The sequence below is a fragment of the Lissotriton vulgaris genome, chromosome 2_1 (assembly GCF_964263255.1).
Source record: "Lissotriton vulgaris chromosome 2_1, aLisVul1.2, whole genome shotgun sequence".
Lineage (NCBI taxonomy): Eukaryota > Metazoa > Chordata > Amphibia > Caudata > Salamandridae > Lissotriton > Lissotriton vulgaris.
In genome coordinates, this window is record NC_141687.1 from 168,409,353 (window position 1) to 168,431,493 (window position 22,141).

Consider the following 22,141-nt stretch of genomic DNA (forward strand, 5'->3'; position numbering starts at 1 on the left):
ACATGTATATATGTATGCTTGGATAGTACTATGTACTTGTGGGTTCTAAACATACACATATATATGTATTATTGTATATGCTCCGGGGACTCTCACATCGGCGAGGATTATTCAGTGCTTATGACTATTGAGGAGTATTCCCTGGAAGAGAACTTGTTCTCCTGCAAGAGACTCCTAACTGCAGGCACACCTTAGATACCTCAGCAAAGACGTCCTAGGAGGAGGCGCTGTGAACTGACTCAAGCCAGAAAGTCCTGCAGGACTGAGCGGGAAACTTTTCCATCTTGACAGACCTGACTGTCCAGAAAGTAGAGGTTTATACAGTCCTCAAGATTTCTGGAGGCTGCTTCTTCACCAATGCATAGAATTCATTGTACAATCTATTGTAAGATAGTCCTCTTCTGCACAGCCTTATCCTCTTTGCTCCAGTGAATCCAATCGAAAGATGGTCCCCCATTCCATTTCCCTGGTAAGATGGATATAAAAACTCTCTTTGGATCTAAACAATGGAGCCTCTCTTCCTCTTTAGAAGGGTGAGGGGGAGCAATGCACGTCTGAAAGGTGATTGTCTGACTGACATGAAATGGAATCACCACCTTTGGTAGAATGGAGGCATGCATTCAGAGAACCAGTTTGTCCCGAAAAGAAGGTAGTATACGTAGATGAACTGAGAGGGCCTGAAGCTCACGCACATTCCGGGCTGATGTAAAGTATATTTCAAGATTCAAAAGCCTAAGAAGAGAATTATGCATCAGTTTAAAGGGAGAGCACAGACAGGTCAAAACCAAATTTAAATCCCATTAGAGCAGAAGGAAAGCAGAAGGAAGAAAAGTGCTGGAAACTTTTTAAGAAATGAGCCACAATAGGCGGACATGCAAGGCTGAACTGGCAACTGCATAAACGGTTATATAGCCGACAAATACTGCCTAACAGTGCGCAAAACAATGCCTTTCTGGGTCAATGATAACGCAAACAATAACACCTCAAACACTTTGGCATTAAGTGGGTCAGTTCTGTACACCAAGCCAAAAACTTGTCCCAACGGCTTTGGTTGGATTTTATTGAGGGATGCCTGGCTGCCAGAATAACAGAACAGGAAAATTAAAAACACTCAACTGTTGCCACTCAATCTCCAAACATGGAGATGGACTGTGCGCAGGTTGGGATGCAAGACCTGCCATTGCTACAGTAAAGCAGATCCACCTAAAAAAGCAGCCTGATCGTAGAACAGATGCTCATGCCCAAGAGTTTGGAGTACCATACTCTCTGTGCTCAATTCAGGGGCACTAGGGTGACTTGAGCCCGTTTGGTCCTCATCTTTTTGAGACCTCAGGGTAGGAGTGATATCCATCAATCTGGGAATTTTAAGCATGCTACTCACCTGTGAGGGTATCAAGGCTCGGGAGGGGCGTTTGGAGTTCCACAGTTCCGTTAAACCAGTGAGCGTCTGATGTAGATTGGGAGTTCGTTCCAGGTCTTGGCCGCGATATGGGAGAAGGATATTCCCCCTGCTGTGGCTCTGTGGACGCATGGGGGTTTGGCGATGAAGAGGTGGGTGGATCGAAGGTTCCTATTGGGTGCATGGAGGGTGACTGTCGTTGAGGTATGGGGGTCCGGTGTTGTGTAGGCATTTGTAGGCATGGATGAGTATCTCGACGGGAAGCCAATGGAGATTTCGTAGTTGTTGGCTGCTGTGCTGGTGTTGATAGATACCGAGGACCAGTCTGGCAGCGGTGTTTTGAATCATCTGGAGCTTGCAGAGTAGAGACTTGTTTATGCTGACGTAGAGGGTGTTTCCGTAGCCCAGCCTGCTGTTGATGAGTGTGTGGGGAACTGCCTTTCAGAACTCGAGGGGAATTCACTTAAAGGTCTTGCGGAGGATGCTGAAGCAGCTGGAGGCGACAGCGTTGACCAGACAGTTCATGGAGTGGGAGGGGTCTATTATGATGCAGAGGTTTCTAGCGTGGTCTGCAGGGGTAGGGGAGGTGCAGAGGGCGGTGGGCCATCAGGTGTTATTCCATGCTGGTGGGGTGGTTCCAAGGATGAGGACTTCGGTCTTCTCCGAGTTGAGCTTTAGGCATCTGTTACTCATCCAGGTTGCAACGTCCTGCATTCCTTCCTGGAAGTGGAGTCTGGTGGTGGCAGGGTCCTTGGAGAGGGAGAGTATGAGCTGGGGGTCGTCCGCGTAGGATACAATGTTGAGGCCATGCTGACAGACAGTGACGGCGAGTGGGGCCATGTAGATATTGAAGAGGACTGGGCTGAGGGATGATCCTTGTGGGACTCCCCAGTTGATTTCAGTGGATTTGGAGAGGAAGGGTGGCAGTCTGATTCTTTGGCTTCTGCTGGTGAGGAACAAACTGATCCAGTCGAGTGCGGCTTCTTGTATTCCTGTGTTGTGTAGTCTGACTGAGTGCGGTGGGAGACGGTGTCAAATGCAGCTGACAGATCGAGTAGAATCAGGGCTGCGTTGTGGCCTGGAGGGTGCGGATGTTGTCTGTGGCGGCAAGTAGAGCAGTCTCGGTGCTGTAGTTGCTATGGAATCCAGACTGGCAAGGGTCGAGGATGGCGTCATCTTCGATGAACCCAGTTAGTTCTGCATTGACTGTCTTCTCCGCGACTTTCACCGCAGAGGGGAGGAGCAAGACGGGCCGGTAGTTTTTCAGGTCCGTCGGGTCTGCTGAGGGTTTTTTGAGTGTAGTGTAGTTCCTATTTTCCCTATAGGCCCTGCGCATTGGAATAACAAACAGCAGTGTAGACTTAGGACTGCGGTCTTCTAGGTCTCTACTGACTATGTTAGACTTAATTTAGGTTTGCGCCAGCTAGCTCAGAGGTCACTGGAAACTTTGACTGAATAGGAAGTGATCAGCTTCCCTGGCTCAGACAAGAAGGGATTCAGCTTCCGACAACCGCATAAACATGACAACTTTGCTCCTCAGAATAAGAGTCAATCTCTAGAGTCGTGTGAAACAATAGACAGCTATTTCACTCAGTCAGTTGTGCAGATTTACTTTTCACCAGAATGCAGAGAATTGAGAGACGGGCGTTTTTCAATAAAATATATAATTTATTGAGCAGTCTTCCTTCTCATGCAAGAGAAATGAATTGCCACAATTGCAAGACTTGTTATTATGAAAAGTGCGTACAGTAAAAGGAGCATTACAAAATAATACTGTAAAAGCATTGATATGGTTTCTTAGCCATAAGATAGTTAAAATGAATAAAATATATACATTCATATATACATTGGCTAACGACCCCAACTGGTGCTTCTAACTACGCCTACCCCAGTGTACCTGACCTAAGCCTAACACATGGGAGGGAGTAAGTAGCAATTTAAGTTAAGTTGGTTTTGCCAAGAGTTTGTTTCAAGAATTCTCTCTAAGGGTTTAGTCAGCACCGTAACTCTGGAATAGAATGTAGGAGGTCTGGTATCTCCTCTCAGGACCAGATATCCCAGTCACCCGCAAGGGTAGGCTGGAAACGCCGGAGCTGGATTTTCTCGGCAGGAGAAAAGACAGCGTCTTTCTCAGTGCGTCAAGGAGGAGGGGCAGCGTCTGTGGGCTTCTCGCATCTGCTGGGCTCTCTGCAAGGGGACAGCTGTTCCGCTCCTGTATTCACCACCACCGTGTGCTTGCTTAAGGCAACGTTGGTATATTTATACCTGAAAGGTGCCGAGTTTGACGTAAGTTTTTGGACATAAGACGTCAATAAAGATGTCACTAAGAACTGGTCGTTCTTACAGTGCGCGCAGGAGTTCTATTACTAATCAAAACAAAGCAAGCGGGGCTTTCCCAGGTTGCTGGGGGTTTGGTATGTCGAAAGAACTTGGTGTGCTATCTAGGAATCTAAGGAAGTGGCTTCTGCTGTGTCATGGACTGTCATGGACTGCAGAGGCTAGTTACTGAAATATGGCTGATTATTATGCCGTTATAGGGATATGTATTGATTATAGCCGTACAGGGGCATGAGGTCACAATATTGATCGGGGTCCTAGATAAAACACATCATGAGCAGAGGCCAGACTTCTGCGCGTTTACAGTCATCATGGAAGGTGCTGGTCAAGAAGGGGGTGTTGTAGTTAGAGTGCGAAGGTCGTGGCGGCTCTGTGGTAGATGTGTGGTGGGCAGGGGTCTGTGGGGTCCCCCCAAGTGGATGCCTTTCATGGTAGAGGTTGTTTCTTCTGCCGTGATCGGTGTCCAGGAGGATATGGTGGGTTGGCTGGTGTTGCTGGCAGTCGGGATGGCTGTGGGGTCGGGCTACGGTCGTTGAAATTGTCGTAGGTATCCGTGGAAAAGAGTACAGGGGTCGCGAATTCCACTCCAAGGAGAACACTCTCCGAGCGAGAGACGCTTTGGACACTAATGCATAAAAATATTGACAATGCACGTTTTCTGTAGTGGCGAATAGATTGAACAAAGGTTCTTCCTGTTTGCAGAAGCGACCTTGCACCACCTCCGGGTGGAGACGCCATTTGTCGTACACAAAATGTTGATGGCCGAGTTTGTCTTCCCTCACTTGCAGAGATCCTGGAAGGCGTTGTACAACCAGGAAGATGTCCCAATACCCTGCTTGTTGCATTACCATATGGCGGTGGTGTTATCCTTTAACAACTCGACCTGCCTCTCCTTGATGGACTGCAAGAAGGCTTTCAACACCAAGTGGATGGCCCGCAATTAAAAAACGTTTAAGTGTGCCGGCTCTCCGCAGGATGTCAGGGTCCTCTAATCTCCACCTCTCCCAGGTGGTCTGCCCATTCTCGAGGTGAGGCATCAGTAACCACTATCAGCTCCAGGAATCGAAGGGAAAGTGGTCTGTCACTGACACGATTGCCATAACCACCATAGCAGATTTTGTGTAATCTTCACCGAAGATAAGACACGACTAGGGCTTCAGATCTCACTGCAGAGCCTGCATGTGCCACCTGGCCTCAGAGTCAGTCTCACCGAGATCTAAGACGGAGAAGAAAACATCGGGTTAATAAACTAAATTTCCTGGACCCTCTGTGCCAGAGTGTAGGCGCAAAATTCACAGCGCGCAGAAAGGCTCCGATGAAAGTGAAAATTGGCATGTTGATAGTGAACCCCAACAAATGTTGGAGGTGGGTGATGTCTGACTGGGGTGAGCTCACCTTCATAGCCAGTCGTTGAGTTAGGGGGGAAGACTGGGACCTCCGAGGATGGCAGCAACTACTTACCATCATTTTTATGAATACCTGGGATGCACTGGTGAGGCCAAAGGGGTGCACAGCAAATTGTAAATGCCCAGAGCTCATTGTGAACCTCAGGTAACATATATGGGCTCGCAAGACGGGGGATCTAAATGTAAGAGTCTTACATGTTCAACTCTACATCGAATCTCCAGGCGTCGAGAGGTCAAAGATCGAGAATAGGGCAGAAGGCGGAGGCCTCCATCCTTTTTCGGCACCATAAAATAGCAGCAGTAGGAACCACGATCTACTCCTGGTGTTGCCACCTTCTCAATGGCTCCTGTGCCCAAAAGAGCCTGCACTTCCTGGCATAACAAGAACAGAGGGTCCTTCAACAGCAGCAGTTGTACGAAGGGAGGATGGGTAGACAATGTTGTGAGAAATAGGTGGGCGTAGGATGCGGAATGAACTGCAACACCTACCTGTCCGAGGTGACTTTCTGGCACTCCAGTAAGAAGCGCTGGATCATGCCTCCTAACGGAAGAGGGTGCATATAGAGGTTTGGGATGAAACTGGGGTGAGGGGATTGGGATAAGAAGGTTCAATTGCGGACGAGGTCTGTGGGAACAAAGCCACAAAAAGGATGGGTAGCCTATTGGCCCTATGGGTTTGGGTGATATTGGCAGGTATGAAGTCCTCTACCGTATCCACGGAATGGGCGACAGGAGAAATGTTGACCTGGAGCAGAAGACAATATGAGTGAGTGAGCCGTGACCATGCGATCCTTAAAGCGCAACAGTGCTGCGTCCGCCCTGTCGCCAAACAGAGGAGAGCCATTGAAGGGCAGACATGCCCGAAAAAGCCTATTGACCGCAACCACACGTGGAGCCTAAAGGCCACCGTGGAGTCCACCGCTCTGTCAAGGGAGTCAGTGGTGTCCAATCCACACCTGATGGTGAATTTTGCAGTGGCTCGGATATCAAACATGACTTGTGCAAGAATCCCCAGCATCTCCTCCAGGACCATGGGCTGCACAAGTTCAACCCAGTCCCACAGAGAGTGGGGATATCTGCCCTAAAATCAATTGGCATTGACAAACTATGCAGACAAGCTGGTGGAGTAGAACATAGTCTTCCCAAAGGTCTCCAGCCTTTTGGATTACCTATATGGAGGAGTAGAAGGGAAGGTGCTTGGGTTGACTCTAGCTGTCGAAGCTTGTACCACCAAACTCTCAGGGGTAGGGTGCGGCATAAAGAATGTAGGATCCCCTGGTGCAAGATGGTGATGACGTGCAACCTGAAGGTTGATTGGGATCCTAGAATAGGACTTGGACCAGGATTTCCGCAGGACACTTGTGAGTGCATCATTAAAAACATGCATGGCTCCACATTAGGGTGCAATGGCTGAAGCACCCCAGGTAAGACCTTAGTCTTAACCTACACTGATCAGAGCTGGAGATAAAGGACCTTAGCTGTCCTGCCCATGGTCACTTTCTACAGTGGCTTGGCTAGCTAGGGAGATTACACCAGAGTCTGGTGAGTTATCAAGCATGATTGCATCACCCAGCTCCTCATATCAGTCCTCCTATGGGAAGAATTGGAGGAGGTCAGTGGGGTCAAAGGCCCCGTATACAGCGCCCTCCACAAATACACAAAAGGACAGCGACACCATCTCGGAGTCCGAAGGCAGTCTTGGCTTACATGGAGCCAGTCTCTATCTCAGACAAGGTTTACTCTGCGCCGTCTCAGAATTGGAAAGGATAATATGTTCACCCTAATTGTAAGGCATCGGAGACGTTCGTAACGGCTTTGAACAACTGAGACCAGGTGAAGGTAGTGATGCCGGAATAAGGCTTGGGACTAGGGTCTGTCCAGATCTGGGGACGGATCCAGAGAGCCCAGTCTGCATCATAGGAGGGTCTGCTGACACTAATCAAGGTGAGTCACTACTCGGATCCTTGGGGCCAGAAGGCTCTCCAGAGGGATTCAGTTGCCCAGATATGAACGACAGCTTCATAAAGTTACTAAAGCTGGGCAGGAGTTGCTCTGACGAACTTTTGGAGGTGCTGAGATGGAGTTGTGCGGGCTATGTGAATGGTGTGTGGGTCCTCGATGCATGTGGATGGTCCCCTGCTCATTCCAAAAACTTGGAAGGACGGGGTTTAGTCAAGAAACAAAACAAATTCTTTTTCGACTTACTGGGTGATGAACGGTTGAGGGAATGGCTACAGGAGTGGGCCACACAGATCATCAGCAGGATTGAGACTGTCCCAGAGAGCGGGAGTACGGGTCTTAGTCTGTCGCACATCAAGGATCTTCAGAGATCTCTCCTGAATTGCCTTTACGTGCATCGAAATACAGTCCGGACATAAGAGTTGTTGCCTGATCCAATGCACCATAAAGCAAACAAAGTCAGAATCAGTCCAGAAATTGGCAAATGACATTCCCTGCATTGATTAATACCCATAGGTTTCTGAGTGCAACATCCCTAGCAAACCGGAAACAATTGTGGGAAAATGACTAGACAAAAAGTTGAGCAAAAAGTGACTGAGGTAGCTCTCTGGATGCACAACTGTTTGCACGGAAAGAAAGGAACGGATGTCAACGCATTGGGGTGGCATCTATATAGGCAAAGAGCACATCACATCTGGCAAGGACGGTCAATGAGGACCTGTCTGCACTACTGCCTAGCACGTAGAGGTACTGCTCAAGAATTTCCAGATCCTGTCTGATCCCTGGAGAGTATTTTAAGGTAAGGCATCCGTGTTTAGAAGTCTCTTACAGAAAGACGGCATTACAGTAATACACTGATTAGGATACAAATGCATACCCAATAATCATATTGTGCGTGAAAGAAATGGAGGAGCCTCTTGCAAGTCAGATGGAAAAAACACAATTAGAAGAAAGCTTTACATGTGAGACCGTGGAGTCTGTTTTGACCGTCAGCCTCTGTTAGCTATAGTGACAGTTAAAAAGAAAACCATCCAGAAAAAAAAGTGTTGCAATGAATGGGTGCATGCTACACTGAATTATAATAATTCTTGTTATGAAGTCCTCACAATCCATGGCTATGAATGCAATGGCATTTGCTAAATTTTGTAGCAGGTCTTATACAGCAGCTGGAGGATGTCCGTCTATGCACACTGAATCAGTGTGTTTTTTTATTTGCATTGAACGTATTGTTGCTTAATATGAAATTACATTTGTTTCACCATCTATATAATGTGTATAATAAAAGTCACTTACCATCTCATTTCCAGGCAGGTAAAGTAGGTTATGAAACTTTTTGTTGCCGGTTCGAAGTAGAGACCAGACTGAGCAGGTCCGTTTATAGATGTTACGTATTTCACGTTCATAAGAGTTGTTTGCGAGGAACGTCCCATATAAACAGGAGTAAGTGTGCTGAACCAATTTCACCTGAAACCATAAAAGCAAACACCGGTTTCACTTTTAGTACTCAAGACCCCAAAGGTACCAAATTTAGCAGATCACTCTGCAAAAGGCCACCCCGCTCCAACAGTATCCTGAACACTATGCAGTTAGATCCGTCTTCGTTTAGAACAAAACCAGCCAGAAGTAGACTACACTCTTACCAAAAAGGCCTGGTTAAATTCAAACAGGCAAGGAAACTGCAGAAGAAGTTGATGCACACAATCCAGCCACTGCAGAAAGACTGGGCATTGCTCATTATGATCCTCAACGTTGTCTTGGTGGCCACAGCGGTCTCCAAATTTATGCCCATAGTCCAACCAATCCGTCTCTACCAGAACTTGAAAACCCTGCAGAGAAATTATTAAGTGAGCTTTTATAACACATAATTAAAAATTATACACAACAGGCTCGATAATAGTATTTGACATTCACAAAAAGGAAAACACAGAAACTTTTGAGAGGCTTATCCATCAGTTATGTTTCATCTAGCTCAGCATTTTCTATAATACATGGCCTCTTAGCAAATTCTTTGACTTATCGACAGCTATTGAGTTTTTCCTTTGGGGTGGTGTGTTGAAAGGGCCATGTGAGGGAGAGTAGTCAGTACCCTTGCTAGGTTGGAGTTTGGGTTTAAAGGTGGTCCTTCTCCCTCACAGTGATGTCAGATTATGGCTTATGGGACACAGAATTGTCTGATCTGGGTATAAGATGTCTTTGCCAGATACTACAGTGTGCATATGATTGTTCGACAGGTACTTCAGTGTGCATTTACGTGTTTAACTCATGTCAGCTGTCTGTTGATGCTGGTAATCAGACTTCACCTGAGCAACTGTGCTAAATCCCTTAAGTATGATCTGAGTAGGGGATTCTTAAAGTAGTCGCAGTGCAGAGTTTGTACTTTAGCTTCTCCAATGTGGTAACCTCCAGACTGGCGGAGGGTAGGGTACGTTATCACCAAACTTCTTGGACATTGGACTGTTTTGGTGTATTTATCAAGACTTGGTAGCCTCAAGGTGGTGTGTCTCTTCTGTGTCAGGTTGTTCAGCTGATTCTACTCTAGTCCAATGGTTTCAGCTCAAGATTGTCCACCACACCTGGCTCAGGGGTTAGAGGCGGCAGACCTGGAGCTTGAGTTCGGCCCGGGACCATGGTTCAATTCCCCCCCTCGGCGGGTCTTGGGCTCAAAAATTCCACGGACTCGTTAATTCTCACTCCGGTGCCTTCTCGACTCACGGGTTCACACTCTGCGACTCTGGGCAATAGCTTGCTTAATCTCCACAACGGCCCCTCGCGGTGGGATGCCTGGCTTTCACCTTGTGGATACCCTGCCAGGGTTATCTCACAGGGGAATACCAGGACGGGTTCCCTAAGCAAGCGCTGAGATGCCCCAGGGTAAGTCGTGCGCTATATAAGTTTCATTCATTTCATTTCATTTCACCTTGAGTAATTAAGTGTCAGCCTCATGAGGCTCTGTGTCCAAACGTTTTTTTTTTGCTTCTCTTAATCATACTTGTCCTGGGCCCCTCTGCTGGTGTGAGAGATATCACTTGGCATTGTTGTTGCAAGTCTTGATTAAAGTACAGTCAGTTATGTGCCCTGTGTGTGAAATCATGTCATCTGAATGTCCCCCACCTCAGCTGCGCCAATGACTATCCATTCGTTCACATTTTGTCAAACATGAGCACAACCAGGTACATACAAGCTGAACCGTAATCTTACAAACTGAACAGTAGTCTTAAGTGCCATTGTCCAGAAAATAGGGCTTTGTGTAAATATGTAGGGACGCCCACGTAGCTGCCAGGCAACTGTCCAAAACAGCACGCAACGGCTCCACCCCAAGATGTTTCTCCTCTGCACTGCTCTGCCCTTTTTGGCTCCAGATAAACTGACAAAAAAGTGGTCTTCCACTAATCTATTGCGATAAGAGATTATCTATCCATCTAGATATATATATATTTTCATAGTACTCTATGCTCAGACGGTGAAGCCATTCTTCGTCCTTGGAGACAGGAGGTAGGGCGCAGAATATTGGCAAGGTGATAGATTTCCCTATGTGAAAGGGTGAGATTACCTTCAGCAGAAATGCCATTTGGTCCTAACTGGGTAGAAAGTATACAGTTCTCTTCCAGGGGATACTCATTAATAGTCATAAGCACTGAATTATCTCCGCCCATGAGCGGGAACACGGAACACAAACAATATACATATATATGTGTAAATATAACCAAAAGTACATAGTACTAATTAATTATACACATATACATGTATAATAACCATAATATGCAGCCTAACATTAATACATAGGCTAATCAAACCAAACCTTACACACGTTCTGAAGCATGAAAATATGCTGTATATAAATGCAATAAACAGGCATGAGCCTAAAATGCATTTCATAACCATGAAAAAGCTTACTCTAGCTGACTCAGCTAAATCTCTGGGGATCTCTCTGGACTCTAAACTAAACATGATCAATTATAGGGGTTGCACTTACAGTCTTTCGTGATTGATCTTTAAGATCATAAAGAAAGCATTCAGACTGCCTGACTGTCATCAGCAGTTGAATCAGGGCAGCCCTTTTATTTAAAGCGTGCAAAGCGCCTATATCGTCTGGCGGAGAGTCTGCTGACTGAGGTGTTGGAGAAGTGGTTGTGGAAATTATATATTCTTCTCACTCATTGCCAGTTGGTCTAGTGCTCTGAATTTCTTCTTCCTCCACGTCATCATTAAAGAATACATCCTGTGTGGAGGCAAAACGTCAGCTCTGCTTAAATCTAGGTGTGGGAGGAGTGGTGTGGCTCACTGGTTAGAGGTGGCAGACCCGAAAGCAGAGGACGGCCCGAGACCAGGGTTCAATTCCCGACGCGGCAGGGTCATGGACCAGGGTCAGCGGACTCGATAATTCTCGCCTCGGTGCCTACTCTAACCAGGGATCACACTCGGCAACTCTGGGCATTAGCTTGCCTTATCTCCACAACGGCCCCCCACATACGCCGGGGATACCTGGTTTCCCCTTGGAGATACCCAGCAGGGACTATCTCACAGGGAAAGCCAGGACGGGTTCCCCAGCGGTCTACAGCTCTGAGATACCCCATGGCGGGGTGATACATGCGCTTTACAAGACACCATTACATTACATTACATGAGCAGTGGAGATGCCGGTGGAGGTGAAGGTGCACCCGCAGGTGAAGGGAAAAAGAGTGTGATAATCCTGCAACATGGCTTCTAAATCTTGAACTAATCTTGAACCAATGCTACTAGAAGGTGAACCATGGGCTGATGAGGAGGTTCCAAATACAGAAAGGTTTTGGCAGAACCATGCTGATGATTAAACTCCTGTTGATAATAGTCCTCATACTCCTCATCTTCTTGATACTTTACGTGAAGTTGTGTAGGACTATGTGCAGGGCCAAACTGACAATCGTCATTTGACTCTTCTAAGAAAGTAGAAGAAGGCAAAAGGTAAATCAATGAAGGATTCTGAAGAAAAAACCTAGTCAACGCCCTTGTCGACGAGAAGGAAGACGATGGAAAGAGGAGTAAATTGCGGTGTTTAGGCCAGGTAGAGTTAGTGTCGTCGTCAGTTTCGCGGACAGTGGGGATTGTGCAGTCTACTATGACATGACGGGAACTGACGATGAGATCGTATCCATTGTGGCCATCGTACACGAGGAGCTTGTCGGTTGTGAAGGTACCTTCATCGACGGTAAAGGCATCGTCTGTGGAGCTGCCGCCGAATTTTTAACCTTCACCGACGGTGGTTTTTGACAACGATGAGTGTTGACCACGATGAAGGGGAAATACGCCCCAATGGTGATTTTTGCATCCGTGATCTCAAAGACGGTGCTGCCAACGATGAAGGTTTTTTAGTGATCTTCACTATAGAGTGTTCTGAAAATGTTTGTGCATGTTTTGAGGCAAATGGAGTTGAAGGATGGGATTTTTCTTCAGTAGGAAATAAACGCTTTCCTTTTTGTAAGGAGCCTGCAGAGTCATGATGAGACTTTTTGGAAGCTTTTTCATGGCCTTCAGGAGATTCCTATGACCACTCTCTCCTTTTATGTTTTTCTAGAGAAGAGTGAGAGGTATTACTATCCTCATCCTGACAGACAACGTCAGATTTGTCAGTCTCTGTAACCAAATCAGCAACCTACCCTTTCTGTCTTTTAGGGTTTTGTTTGAAAAGGTTCTACAAATTTTACAGTCCTTAACTTCATGCTCAGGAAACAAACAGTATATACAGTCGTTATGGGGATCTTCTGCATGAAGTCTCTTCTTACCGCAAGACCCACACAATCCGAAGTCACTGCTTAGAAGAATCCAATATGGTTTGATGGAAACTGGAGAATATATATCAGAAGAGTGAAGGAAAAAACTGAGCAGAGCTCAGGGAGACTCCCTGTCACACGACGTGCGGTAGAAAAGCTGAGTCTCTCTTGGAAGTATTCTACTGGGTGTTGTCGCCTGATTGGTTATTGCTTATGTTTGGTTTTTTTTTTTTTTTTTTACAAAATAATTTAGATAGGCTATTACAGGTACTGTGCATTGCATTGTAGCCTATGATTATAGTATTTACTACTTTTATAATGGCACCGTGGGACTCCCACTCCGATGATGGGGATGAATCAAGCATGTGAATCTATGAAAGATCCAATACTGGGGAAGACATTTACTGCACAGACATGATCAATAATGGACCCACGACTCGAGAAGGAGATCGAGACCAATTTGGATAAAATTATACTTTGTGCTTTATTTTAAGAGCCAGGTCTTCATAATAAGGCAAGTACGTTTTTAATAAAAAATACTGATCACTTTCAAGCATCGACACTTAGAAACTTTCACACTGTCCAATGTTATCCTATAGGGAAAACAATATTGCGGTTATACAGGTGGGTATCAAACTTACAAATTCTGTCTTCGGAGGAAAAAGTCAGCAAGGACAAGGGGTCAGGTACCAAAACTGCACCACCCGCGGCACAGGGACGACCAGGTGCAGACATCAAATTCTGACTTTCGGCCCAATGTTTTCCAATTGAGACAGGGGGTGCCTGGAGCCACACTGCTTGCACGTTAGTAGATCGGTTGGAAGGACCAAGCTATGGGGGCTATTAGGTTAAGCACAGTGGGGCCACAAAGCAGCACCAAACATACACCAGCAGCAGCACAGGGTTGGCTGGGTGCAGGATGCAAATTCAACGATGGTGCCCAATGAAAGAGGCTGTACGCATGGCACCATATGTTGTAGGAGGAAGACCAACGACAATATAGGTAAGTTGGGATGTAGGGTGTTGCAGTGGCACCATCGGTTCAGCTCACCAAGGCCCAGGTGCTTCAGGTGCAGGTGTTCCTTTGGAACGTTGGAATCTTCTTACCAGAGCAGGTTGCGATTGGGGGGAGCTTCCGGACTCACACTGCAGACGCTGTTGTGGAGGGCAGAAGAGGTCAGCCAACCCTGGACACGAGGTCAGGATCGCCGGAGAAACTTCACTTCACAAGTGAACCACTCATACTTGGACCGTGGGCATCGGGTTTGATTGGATCGAGGGTGCGGATCTGCCTGGATCCGGAGTCTTTGGAGTCAGTTTCTTCTGACTCCAAAGTACAGATCTGCTGTACTCAGGAGATTGGAGTCTCTAATGAAAATTGTATTTGTACCATGCACTACTACCAAAAGGTGTCTAGAAGCAAAGCTGTGATTCGGAGGAAAAGTAAAGGTTTACTTGTTGAACCGCCAGGTTTTTAACGACTTACGGAATGAAAGAAGATTAGATTTTTTTCTTAAGGGCAGGTGGCAGAGAGTTCCATAGCCTGGCTGTGCCAACCACAAAACTTCTCCCCCAAGGAAGCTGTTTTGACTTTAGGAATCACAAGATTGAAAGCTGATGAAGAATGCAGATGTCTTATGGGGACATCCCGGAGAAATGTGTGTTTCGGTACCAAGCCCATGCAGTGTCTTAAAGGCAATGCAGAGGGACTAGAATTTGATCCGTCTTTTTATAGGAAGCCAATGCAGCACTGGCAGAAGACGAGATACCCATTAATGTTTTGGTATGGCGAGCAGCAGGCGGGCGTGGCGTTTTGCTTAATCTGCAGTTTATTAAAAAATCCGGTCTGGGAAATAAAACACAGTGCACTGCAGCAGTCGACTATAGACAATATTAATGCAAAAATAACTGCTTTCCGTAGATCAAGGGGGATAAAAGGTAGGACTTTTCTGAGAGTCTTTAACATAAAAAAGCAAGAAGAGGTTATAGACTTTACTTGGCCCTAAAAGGAGAGTTTCTGGTCCAAATAAACTCCTAGGTTTTTTGCCTTTCTTGACTAGGGTGGGAAGCTCTCCTATGGCCACCACTCAGGCGACCAAAAGGATGTATCCCTTCCGAACAGCAGGACCTCTGTCTTTCCAGAGTTTAACTTAAGACAATTGTTACACATCCTGAAGTCATGGAATCTGGAGGCAGGGTCTTCAGGATTGCTGGAAAGTGATGCCGCGATTTGAGTTTCGTCCGCATAGGATACCACTGTAAAGCCAAATGCCTCTATCAGGTCAGCTAAGGGGGTAACAGAGGTTAAAAAGAGTGGGGCTCAGAGGGGATCCCTGAAGAACCCCACAAAGAAGAAAGAAGGGCTTAGACCTGAAGCCGTTAAGCTCCACAAACTGTTCGCTATCTGAAAGAAAAAAAAAAGACGTGAGGAGTTTAAGTGCCTTGCCCCTGATAATCAGGGCAGAAAGAGTCAGTAAGAAGTCTATGAGTGACCATATCGAGTGCCACAGAGAGGTCAAGTAAAATCAGGGAACCTCACCTCCCAGGTCTACAATTTGCCAAATTTCCTCAGAAACTATCAGAGCTGACTTAGTACTGCACTGGCTTCTGAATCCGTATTGTGAAGCATCCAGGAGATTGTTGTTTAATGTTAATGGCTTTCTCAACAATTTTAGCGGGGAGAGGAGCCATGAAATTGGTCTGTAATTATTCAGGTCCTTGGCATCCAAGTAGTTCTTTTTAAGCAAGGCGAGAATGGAGGCTTTCTTCCATTCCTTGGGGAAGTATCCCTCGATGAACATCCTATTAAAGATGTCCCCAAAATAGTTGACAGTGCTGTTCGGTGCTAGATAAAGGACCTTCGTGGGGCAAGGATCCAATGGAGATCGTGAATTTGTTTAACAAAGAAGGGTCTGATTTGTAGCTTCTGAGAGAGAATTAACATCTACCAAGTGGGCATTAGATTCCGAATCGGTGTCAGAGGAAGTGATCCCCACAAATAAAAGAGTAGTTATCTCCTCCAATACATTTCCTACAACAGGACAGATTGAGATGAAAGTATATATACAATTTTAACTTTATTCTGAAATAAATGCGCCAAAGAATTACAGAATTCTTGACCAACAGGGTATTTCTGAATTCAAGTAATTTGCTCAGCTTGTTCACTGTTGCAAAGAGCTCTTTTGGAACGTTAAGAGAAGATTTTATCTTTGCTACAAATTAACAGGATTTGGAATTAGGGACCATGACTTTATAGGCCTGAATAGCCTTTATATAGCAAATGTTATCATTGGGAGTCCACCATTTCCTTTCAAGCCTACAACAGGCTTGTTTATGGCTCCTGAGATTGTCGTCAAACCAGGGCTCAGAGTGAAGAGTCTTTTTATTCTTAATAGTCTTAACATTAGAGGCAATCCATGTATGGTGGCCTCGTCCAAATCTAGAAGAAACTCGGGTTTAGACTGAACTAGATGCGCATTGCACACCTCAGTAGTAATTTTATGCTAGGGGCTGCCTAGCGTTTTAGGTGGTCGGGAATAGGCAGTGGAACCTGCTGTCTCCATGAGGAGATGAACATGACAGCATAATGATCAGACCAGGCAAGGGGGAGAGTGGAAGTGACTAAGATGGGAATGGTCAGTGAAAATGCCATCTAATGAATCACCAACATGCGTCGGTTCTTTTACTAATTGAACAAGGCCCACACATTCCAACTGATCAGAAAAAGGCAAAGGCAACAGTCCTCCCAGGGGTTTCGGAGGTCACTGTTGCAAGACAGGTCACAGGTTGGTAGAAGCAGAAGACAGGCTTGTAGGGCCAGGGCCAAGGCAGTTGTTTTCTGGCTTCTGCTGCATGGTGCCTTTCTTCTTAGCTCATCGTAGATCTGAGGGACAGGTCTGGGGGAGCCACCTAAATACTCAATTTAGGAGGTGTTTTAGAGGAGTAGAAGATAGGGCCTATGGGCACCTTTCCTGGGGTGACTACACCCTCTATTATGCAACCCTCCTGTGGGTGGGGGCTTCGGCCAAGACCTGATTAGAGGGGGTCCCCCATCTTCAAGATGGCTGGGACTAAAACGTGTGCTTCACCTTGCTGCCCCCCACACCCCCCCCCCACCCAGCACCTTAGGGGTGGGGTCGGCAGAAGTGGGCACACCACCTATCTTTTTTAATTTTCCCGACTTTTTTCCTGCCCAAGGTAGGGGCGTAAATCAGGGGCTGCAATCTGCTGCTAGGGGTCGCATTTCAAAGGCGGCAAGCCTTTGAAGCTCACTGGTTTCAAGCACGGGCCCATCCTGGGGGAGGAGGCATGACACCTCAGCCCAGGATGTGTTGTTTCTGGTCCAATCGTGCAGGGGTTCTCTACCTAGGGGTCCAGAAACATGTCTGGTGGTGGCTGGCTCCCTACAGCCGATCAGAGACGACACCCGGGTCGGTAGGGATTCAGGGAGCACCTCTGAGGTGCCCACTGGGTACATGGTACAATAAATCCTATACAGGCATCAGTATGGGTGTATTGGTACCAAACACTCCTGTATTCTGTGAAGCCATGATGATACTGTGGAACTCGAGTTGTTGAGTTCCCAGCCCATGTACTCTCTATGGCTTAACTGGCCCTTACAATATCAGGAAATTTTGCCCAATATTGTAGGAGCAGATCTGCTGTCCTAGGTACTCAGAGTACCATTTACTAGGGACTTACAGAGGGCAGAAGTGCCAATGAGGTATTTGTTTAGGGAAAGCGCAATGGCACAGTGGACCTGATTAGTAGGGACCCTGTGCACTACATTTGAAATATCAAAATCAGGCAAAAGGGTGGGGGCTAACCATGCAAAAGAGGCACTTTCTCACATGGATAGATGCTGTCTATTTTCTAGATAGGCAGTTATGGCAGCAAGATGCAATCTAATGTAAGTATATGTGTGGAAAGTTGGCTCTGTATATACTACACCAAAGTAAGGTAAAGTGTGCACAGAGCAGAGTGGAGCCCCAGAGGTATAGCAGAGGCTTAATTAGGTGTGTACTAACAGCTCTCTTGGTGGTAGTGTGGGTGAGCCCTTAGGCTTATCCAGAGGGTGTGTTAAGCATTTATTGTATTCGCTCACTCAATACTGAAGACACACACTCACGACTAAATCCATACCATTTAAGTATAAAAAAGGTATACTTCGGTGGAAATGAAAACACATTGTTATACGTCTATTGTTCATAATACAAGATATGCGAGACATGTGAACTTGAAATGCTTCTCTGTTTTTATTTTTATTCCCATTGAAAATGATTTTTTGCACAATGTATTTGGCAATGAGTTTAAGAACAAATGTATAAAAAACTGAATAGAAATTTTGGAAAATAATTATAGCATCATAAGGGCATGAGTAGTGCACCTGGATATATGTGACAGATTCTGTACACATTCTTTTTGTGATATGTTTACCTGACAGGAGTGGGTCAGGCTTCAAGGTAACACAAAACAGATAAGTTTAGTTGAATACAAGATTATTTTTGTTCACACAGAACACGTACGTGTGCAGGATATATTCACACTTGGAAGGGTACCCATTCAGGAACCACACCAGGGTGGTCACTTTTCAGGGGGCGCTCAGTGATTTTTACATTAAAACCCACACTAGCATCAATGTGGGTTTAATGTGCATGAGAAGTTTGCTACCAAACTTCCTAGGTTTCAGTAAAGCCATTATGGAGCTGTGGAGTTCGTAGAGACCAACTCACAGACCATAAACTCTTTATGGCTTTACCTACAGTGCGCATGCAACTGTACCCTAACCTGTGATCTAGTGCACCCTCTTAAAGGGCTGACTTACCTCAGCCATAGGCAGTGGATTGCAGCCATGGCAAGGGATGTGTGCCATGTCGACTTCACTTTTCTCTGCACCAAAGCAAGCAGCCTGCAATGACAGTGTGTGGGGGTTAAGATGTAGGGCCCATAAGGGTTGCACATCAGGCGCAGCAGACCTTAGAGGCCTTCCCTCGTCACAATACCCTTGGTACACATGGTACCTTTTACAAGGGGCTTACATGTGGCCAAAGTTGTGCCAATTGTGGGCACAAAGGTAAAGTTTTGGGAAAGAACACGGGCCCTGGGTCCCTGATTGCCAGGGACCAAGGGCACTTGGAGTCAAAGTGCATTAAGTGTCAAGCAAAAAGTATGTGTTTGGGGGGGACGAGGGGGTGGAGGGGTTCCTGCAACAGAAACCCACCTATAATATGCCAAATTAAACTTTTGCAAATGAAGCAAATAACAAATAATATCCTGTACTGTGGCGATGAGAGGATGTATTGGTTTAAGATGACAATATTAAACAAAACATTTCCATTTTGCAGCATAACAAGCTCTAGTTATGGGTCTGCATGCTTGTTTAAGAATGTCCATACATTCTGTTGGAAAGTTTAGGTAACCAAATCCTAAGACCTCAGGTGCCAGATCTTCTAGGTTGAACATCTTGGTGTCTGGATGTCTAAATGTTCTCTTGTCCTCTGTGAGAAGGTCTGTTTTGTTGAGGAGCTTCTCGTGTGGGACTAGTGAGAGATCTAATAAGGACATGCCCAAGTGGGAGCTACAAGGATCATTTGTAATGATGTTTGCCTGTGTTTTTGTACTAGAAATGGAATGATAGGTGGAAAAGCATAGGCAAATAGCTCTGACCAACACATCTACAGTGCATTGCGCCTTTGGATAGGGGGTGTAGGAACCTGGAAGCGAAGTTTTTTTGCATTTACGGCTCTGTCATAAAAGTCTATTTGAGGAAATCTCCACTTTTGAAAGAATGGTAGGAGAACTTGTGGATGGAGTTTCCATTCCTAGGTTTGCTGGTGGATTCTGCTGAGCAAGAATGTTCTCCGTTCCCGGCAGATATTCCTCCAAGAGATGAGGGTGAAGAGCTCAATTTCATATGGTCTGAGCGAGGTATGACAGTTGAGATGACAGTGTTTCCCCGGTTCTTTTAGATAGTACATGGCTGTCAGAGTCTATGCGGACTAGGACAACCTTGTGTGAGAGATGAGGAAGGAAAGCTTTCAGTGCTAGGAGTACTGCCTGAAGTTCCAAGAGGTTGACGTGTAGGAATTGCTGTCTGGCATCCCACCGACCTTGTATTGCTAGGTGTTGAAGATGTGCACCCCAGCTTTGTTTCTGATGCATCTCCGGTTAGAAAGATTTAAGGCACTAGGTCCAAGAAAAGACACCCCTTCAATAGATTGTTGGTATTCTACATTTCAGAGAATGCCAAGTGTGGCAGTCTGTCACCAATAGATTCTGTAGATGACCCTGTGCTTGAGACCATGGGCGTTAGAGACACTGTTGCAGTGGGCGCAAGTGTAGTCTTGCGTTTGAAACCTTGGCAATGCACAATGCCATTGCTCTCAGTAGACGCATGACAGCCTGCTGTAGTGTAGTTCCTATATTCCCAATCGGCTCTGCGCATTGGAATAACATATCCTATAGATGTGACGTAGGACTGAGGTCTATTAGGTCTCTATCAAATATATTAGACTTAATTGTGAGTGCCAGCTAGCTCAGAGGTCACTAGAAACTTTCTCGAATTCACAAGAAGGGATTAGTTTCTGACAACTGCATAAACATGACAACTTTGTTTCCCCAAGATAAAACTGATCATCAGAGTCGTTGCAAACAATAGATAGATATTTCACTCAGTCAATCGTGCATGCTTCGTTTCACCAGAGGTGCAGAGAAATAGATAGACAGGCGTTTTCAATAAAAAGGTTTTATTGAACAGTCTTCTTTCTCAAGCATAAGAAATGAACTGCTACAATCGTAAAACTGTTTGCAAAATATAATGCATATAGTACAGAGTAGAATAAAATAATACTGTAAGAGCATTGTGTGGTGCCTAAACCATAGAAAAATACATACATAAATAACAAAGGCTAAAAATGCTCAACTGGTGCTTCTAAAATACGCCTACCCCGATGTACCCAACCTAAGCTCGGTATGAGGGAAGAAGTAAGTGAGGTGTAGCAAAAATGTAGTATTCTTTTTGCCAAGAATCTGTCCAAGATTTCTCTTAGGGTCTAATCAGCTCCGTACCTTAGTTTGGAATGAAGAAGGCCAGGCCCAGGACTCTATTTTTCAACAACCCGGAAGGGTAGCTTGGAAACACTGGAGATGGATTTCTCGGCAGGAGAAAAGACAGCGTCGCTCTCAGTGTGTCTGCTGGAGGGTCGGCCTCCTTTGGCACTTGCAGTAGCAGGGCGCTTTGGGCAAGTAGATAGTTGAACTGCTCCAAACCGCCGTGTGTTTGCTAAGGCAAGTGTAGGCATATTTATACCTTGAAGTTGCAGAGTTTGAGGTAAAGGTGGACATAGCGTCATTAAAGACTCTTAGTTCTTTGAAAACTCCATGAGTTCTTGGACAAGTCAGTTCTCGAGCAAGGGAAAACGCCTAGCTGCTGAAGCAGAGTTTTAAAGGAAATCGTTCTAGATTTTCGGAACTAGTGGAAGTAGCCCTGCCGTATTTGGACTGCATGAGCTATGACTAAATATGGTTATGATTCTTATGCCTATATAAGGACATAGTGATTTATACCTATATAAGGGCATGAATCGGGAAATTTACAATAGTGTCCTAAAATGATTCACAACACTGCACTGTGCAATCCGTTTGACTGGAAGTGAGAGAGTAATTTGAAAATGTTGCATCCAACCTGGATTGGGTTACGCTAACCCCAACTGTGTGTGGAGTGTTGCCTCAAAGAATGGTTGAATCTGAAGAGGTTGAAAGAGAGATTTGGGGATACTGATGGTGAACCCTAATCTGTGGAGTATATCCACTGTCAACTGAATGTGCTGTTGACATTGTTAATGACTGCTGGATTTAATGAGGCAGTTGTCTAGGTAGGGAATACATGTTTTGTCATTTCAAATGTGCTGCCCCAACTGACAAGCACTTTGTGAAGATGCAAGGAGTGGTATTGACTCCAAATGGAAGAACATTTAATTGGTAATGTTTTCCTGCTATAACAATCCTGAGATACTTGCGATGAGCGGGGTGTATGAGTATGTGAAAGAAAGCATCCTTTAGGTCCAGTGTGGCAATAAAGTCACCCTGTCTAAGAAAGGGAATGACATCCTGCAGCGTGACAATGTGAAAATGTTCTGAGAGGATGTAATAATTGAGGGGTTTACTGATCCTTTTCTTGGATAAGGAAATTTAGGGAGTATACTTCTGTGCCCATTTCATGAATAGAGACTGGTTCCATCAACTGAGAAGTGCTAGATGATCCTGTGATAACGTGCAAGTGTGAGGTTGGGTGG

At 45.7% G+C, this 22,141-nt stretch overlaps 1 protein-coding gene across 1 annotated transcript in view; it reads right to left on the reverse strand.

Annotated features, from left to right (window-relative positions):
* Positions 1–15,649, reverse strand: part of MTMR4 (myotubularin related protein 4) — a 192,846-nt gene extending 177,197 nt beyond the window's left edge. The window contains exons 1-4 of the mRNA XM_086954029.1: positions 15,388–15,649; positions 11,898–12,017; positions 8,742–8,950; positions 8,395–8,565 (exon numbers count right to left, since the gene is read on the reverse strand). Coding sequence (XP_086810155.1) covers positions 8,395–8,565; positions 8,742–8,950; positions 11,898–12,017; positions 15,388–15,649 — 762 coding nt within the window. The remainder of the gene's footprint in view (positions 1–8,394; positions 8,566–8,741; positions 8,951–11,897; positions 12,018–15,387) is intronic.
* Between the last annotated feature and the right edge of the window lie 6,492 nt (positions 15,650–22,141).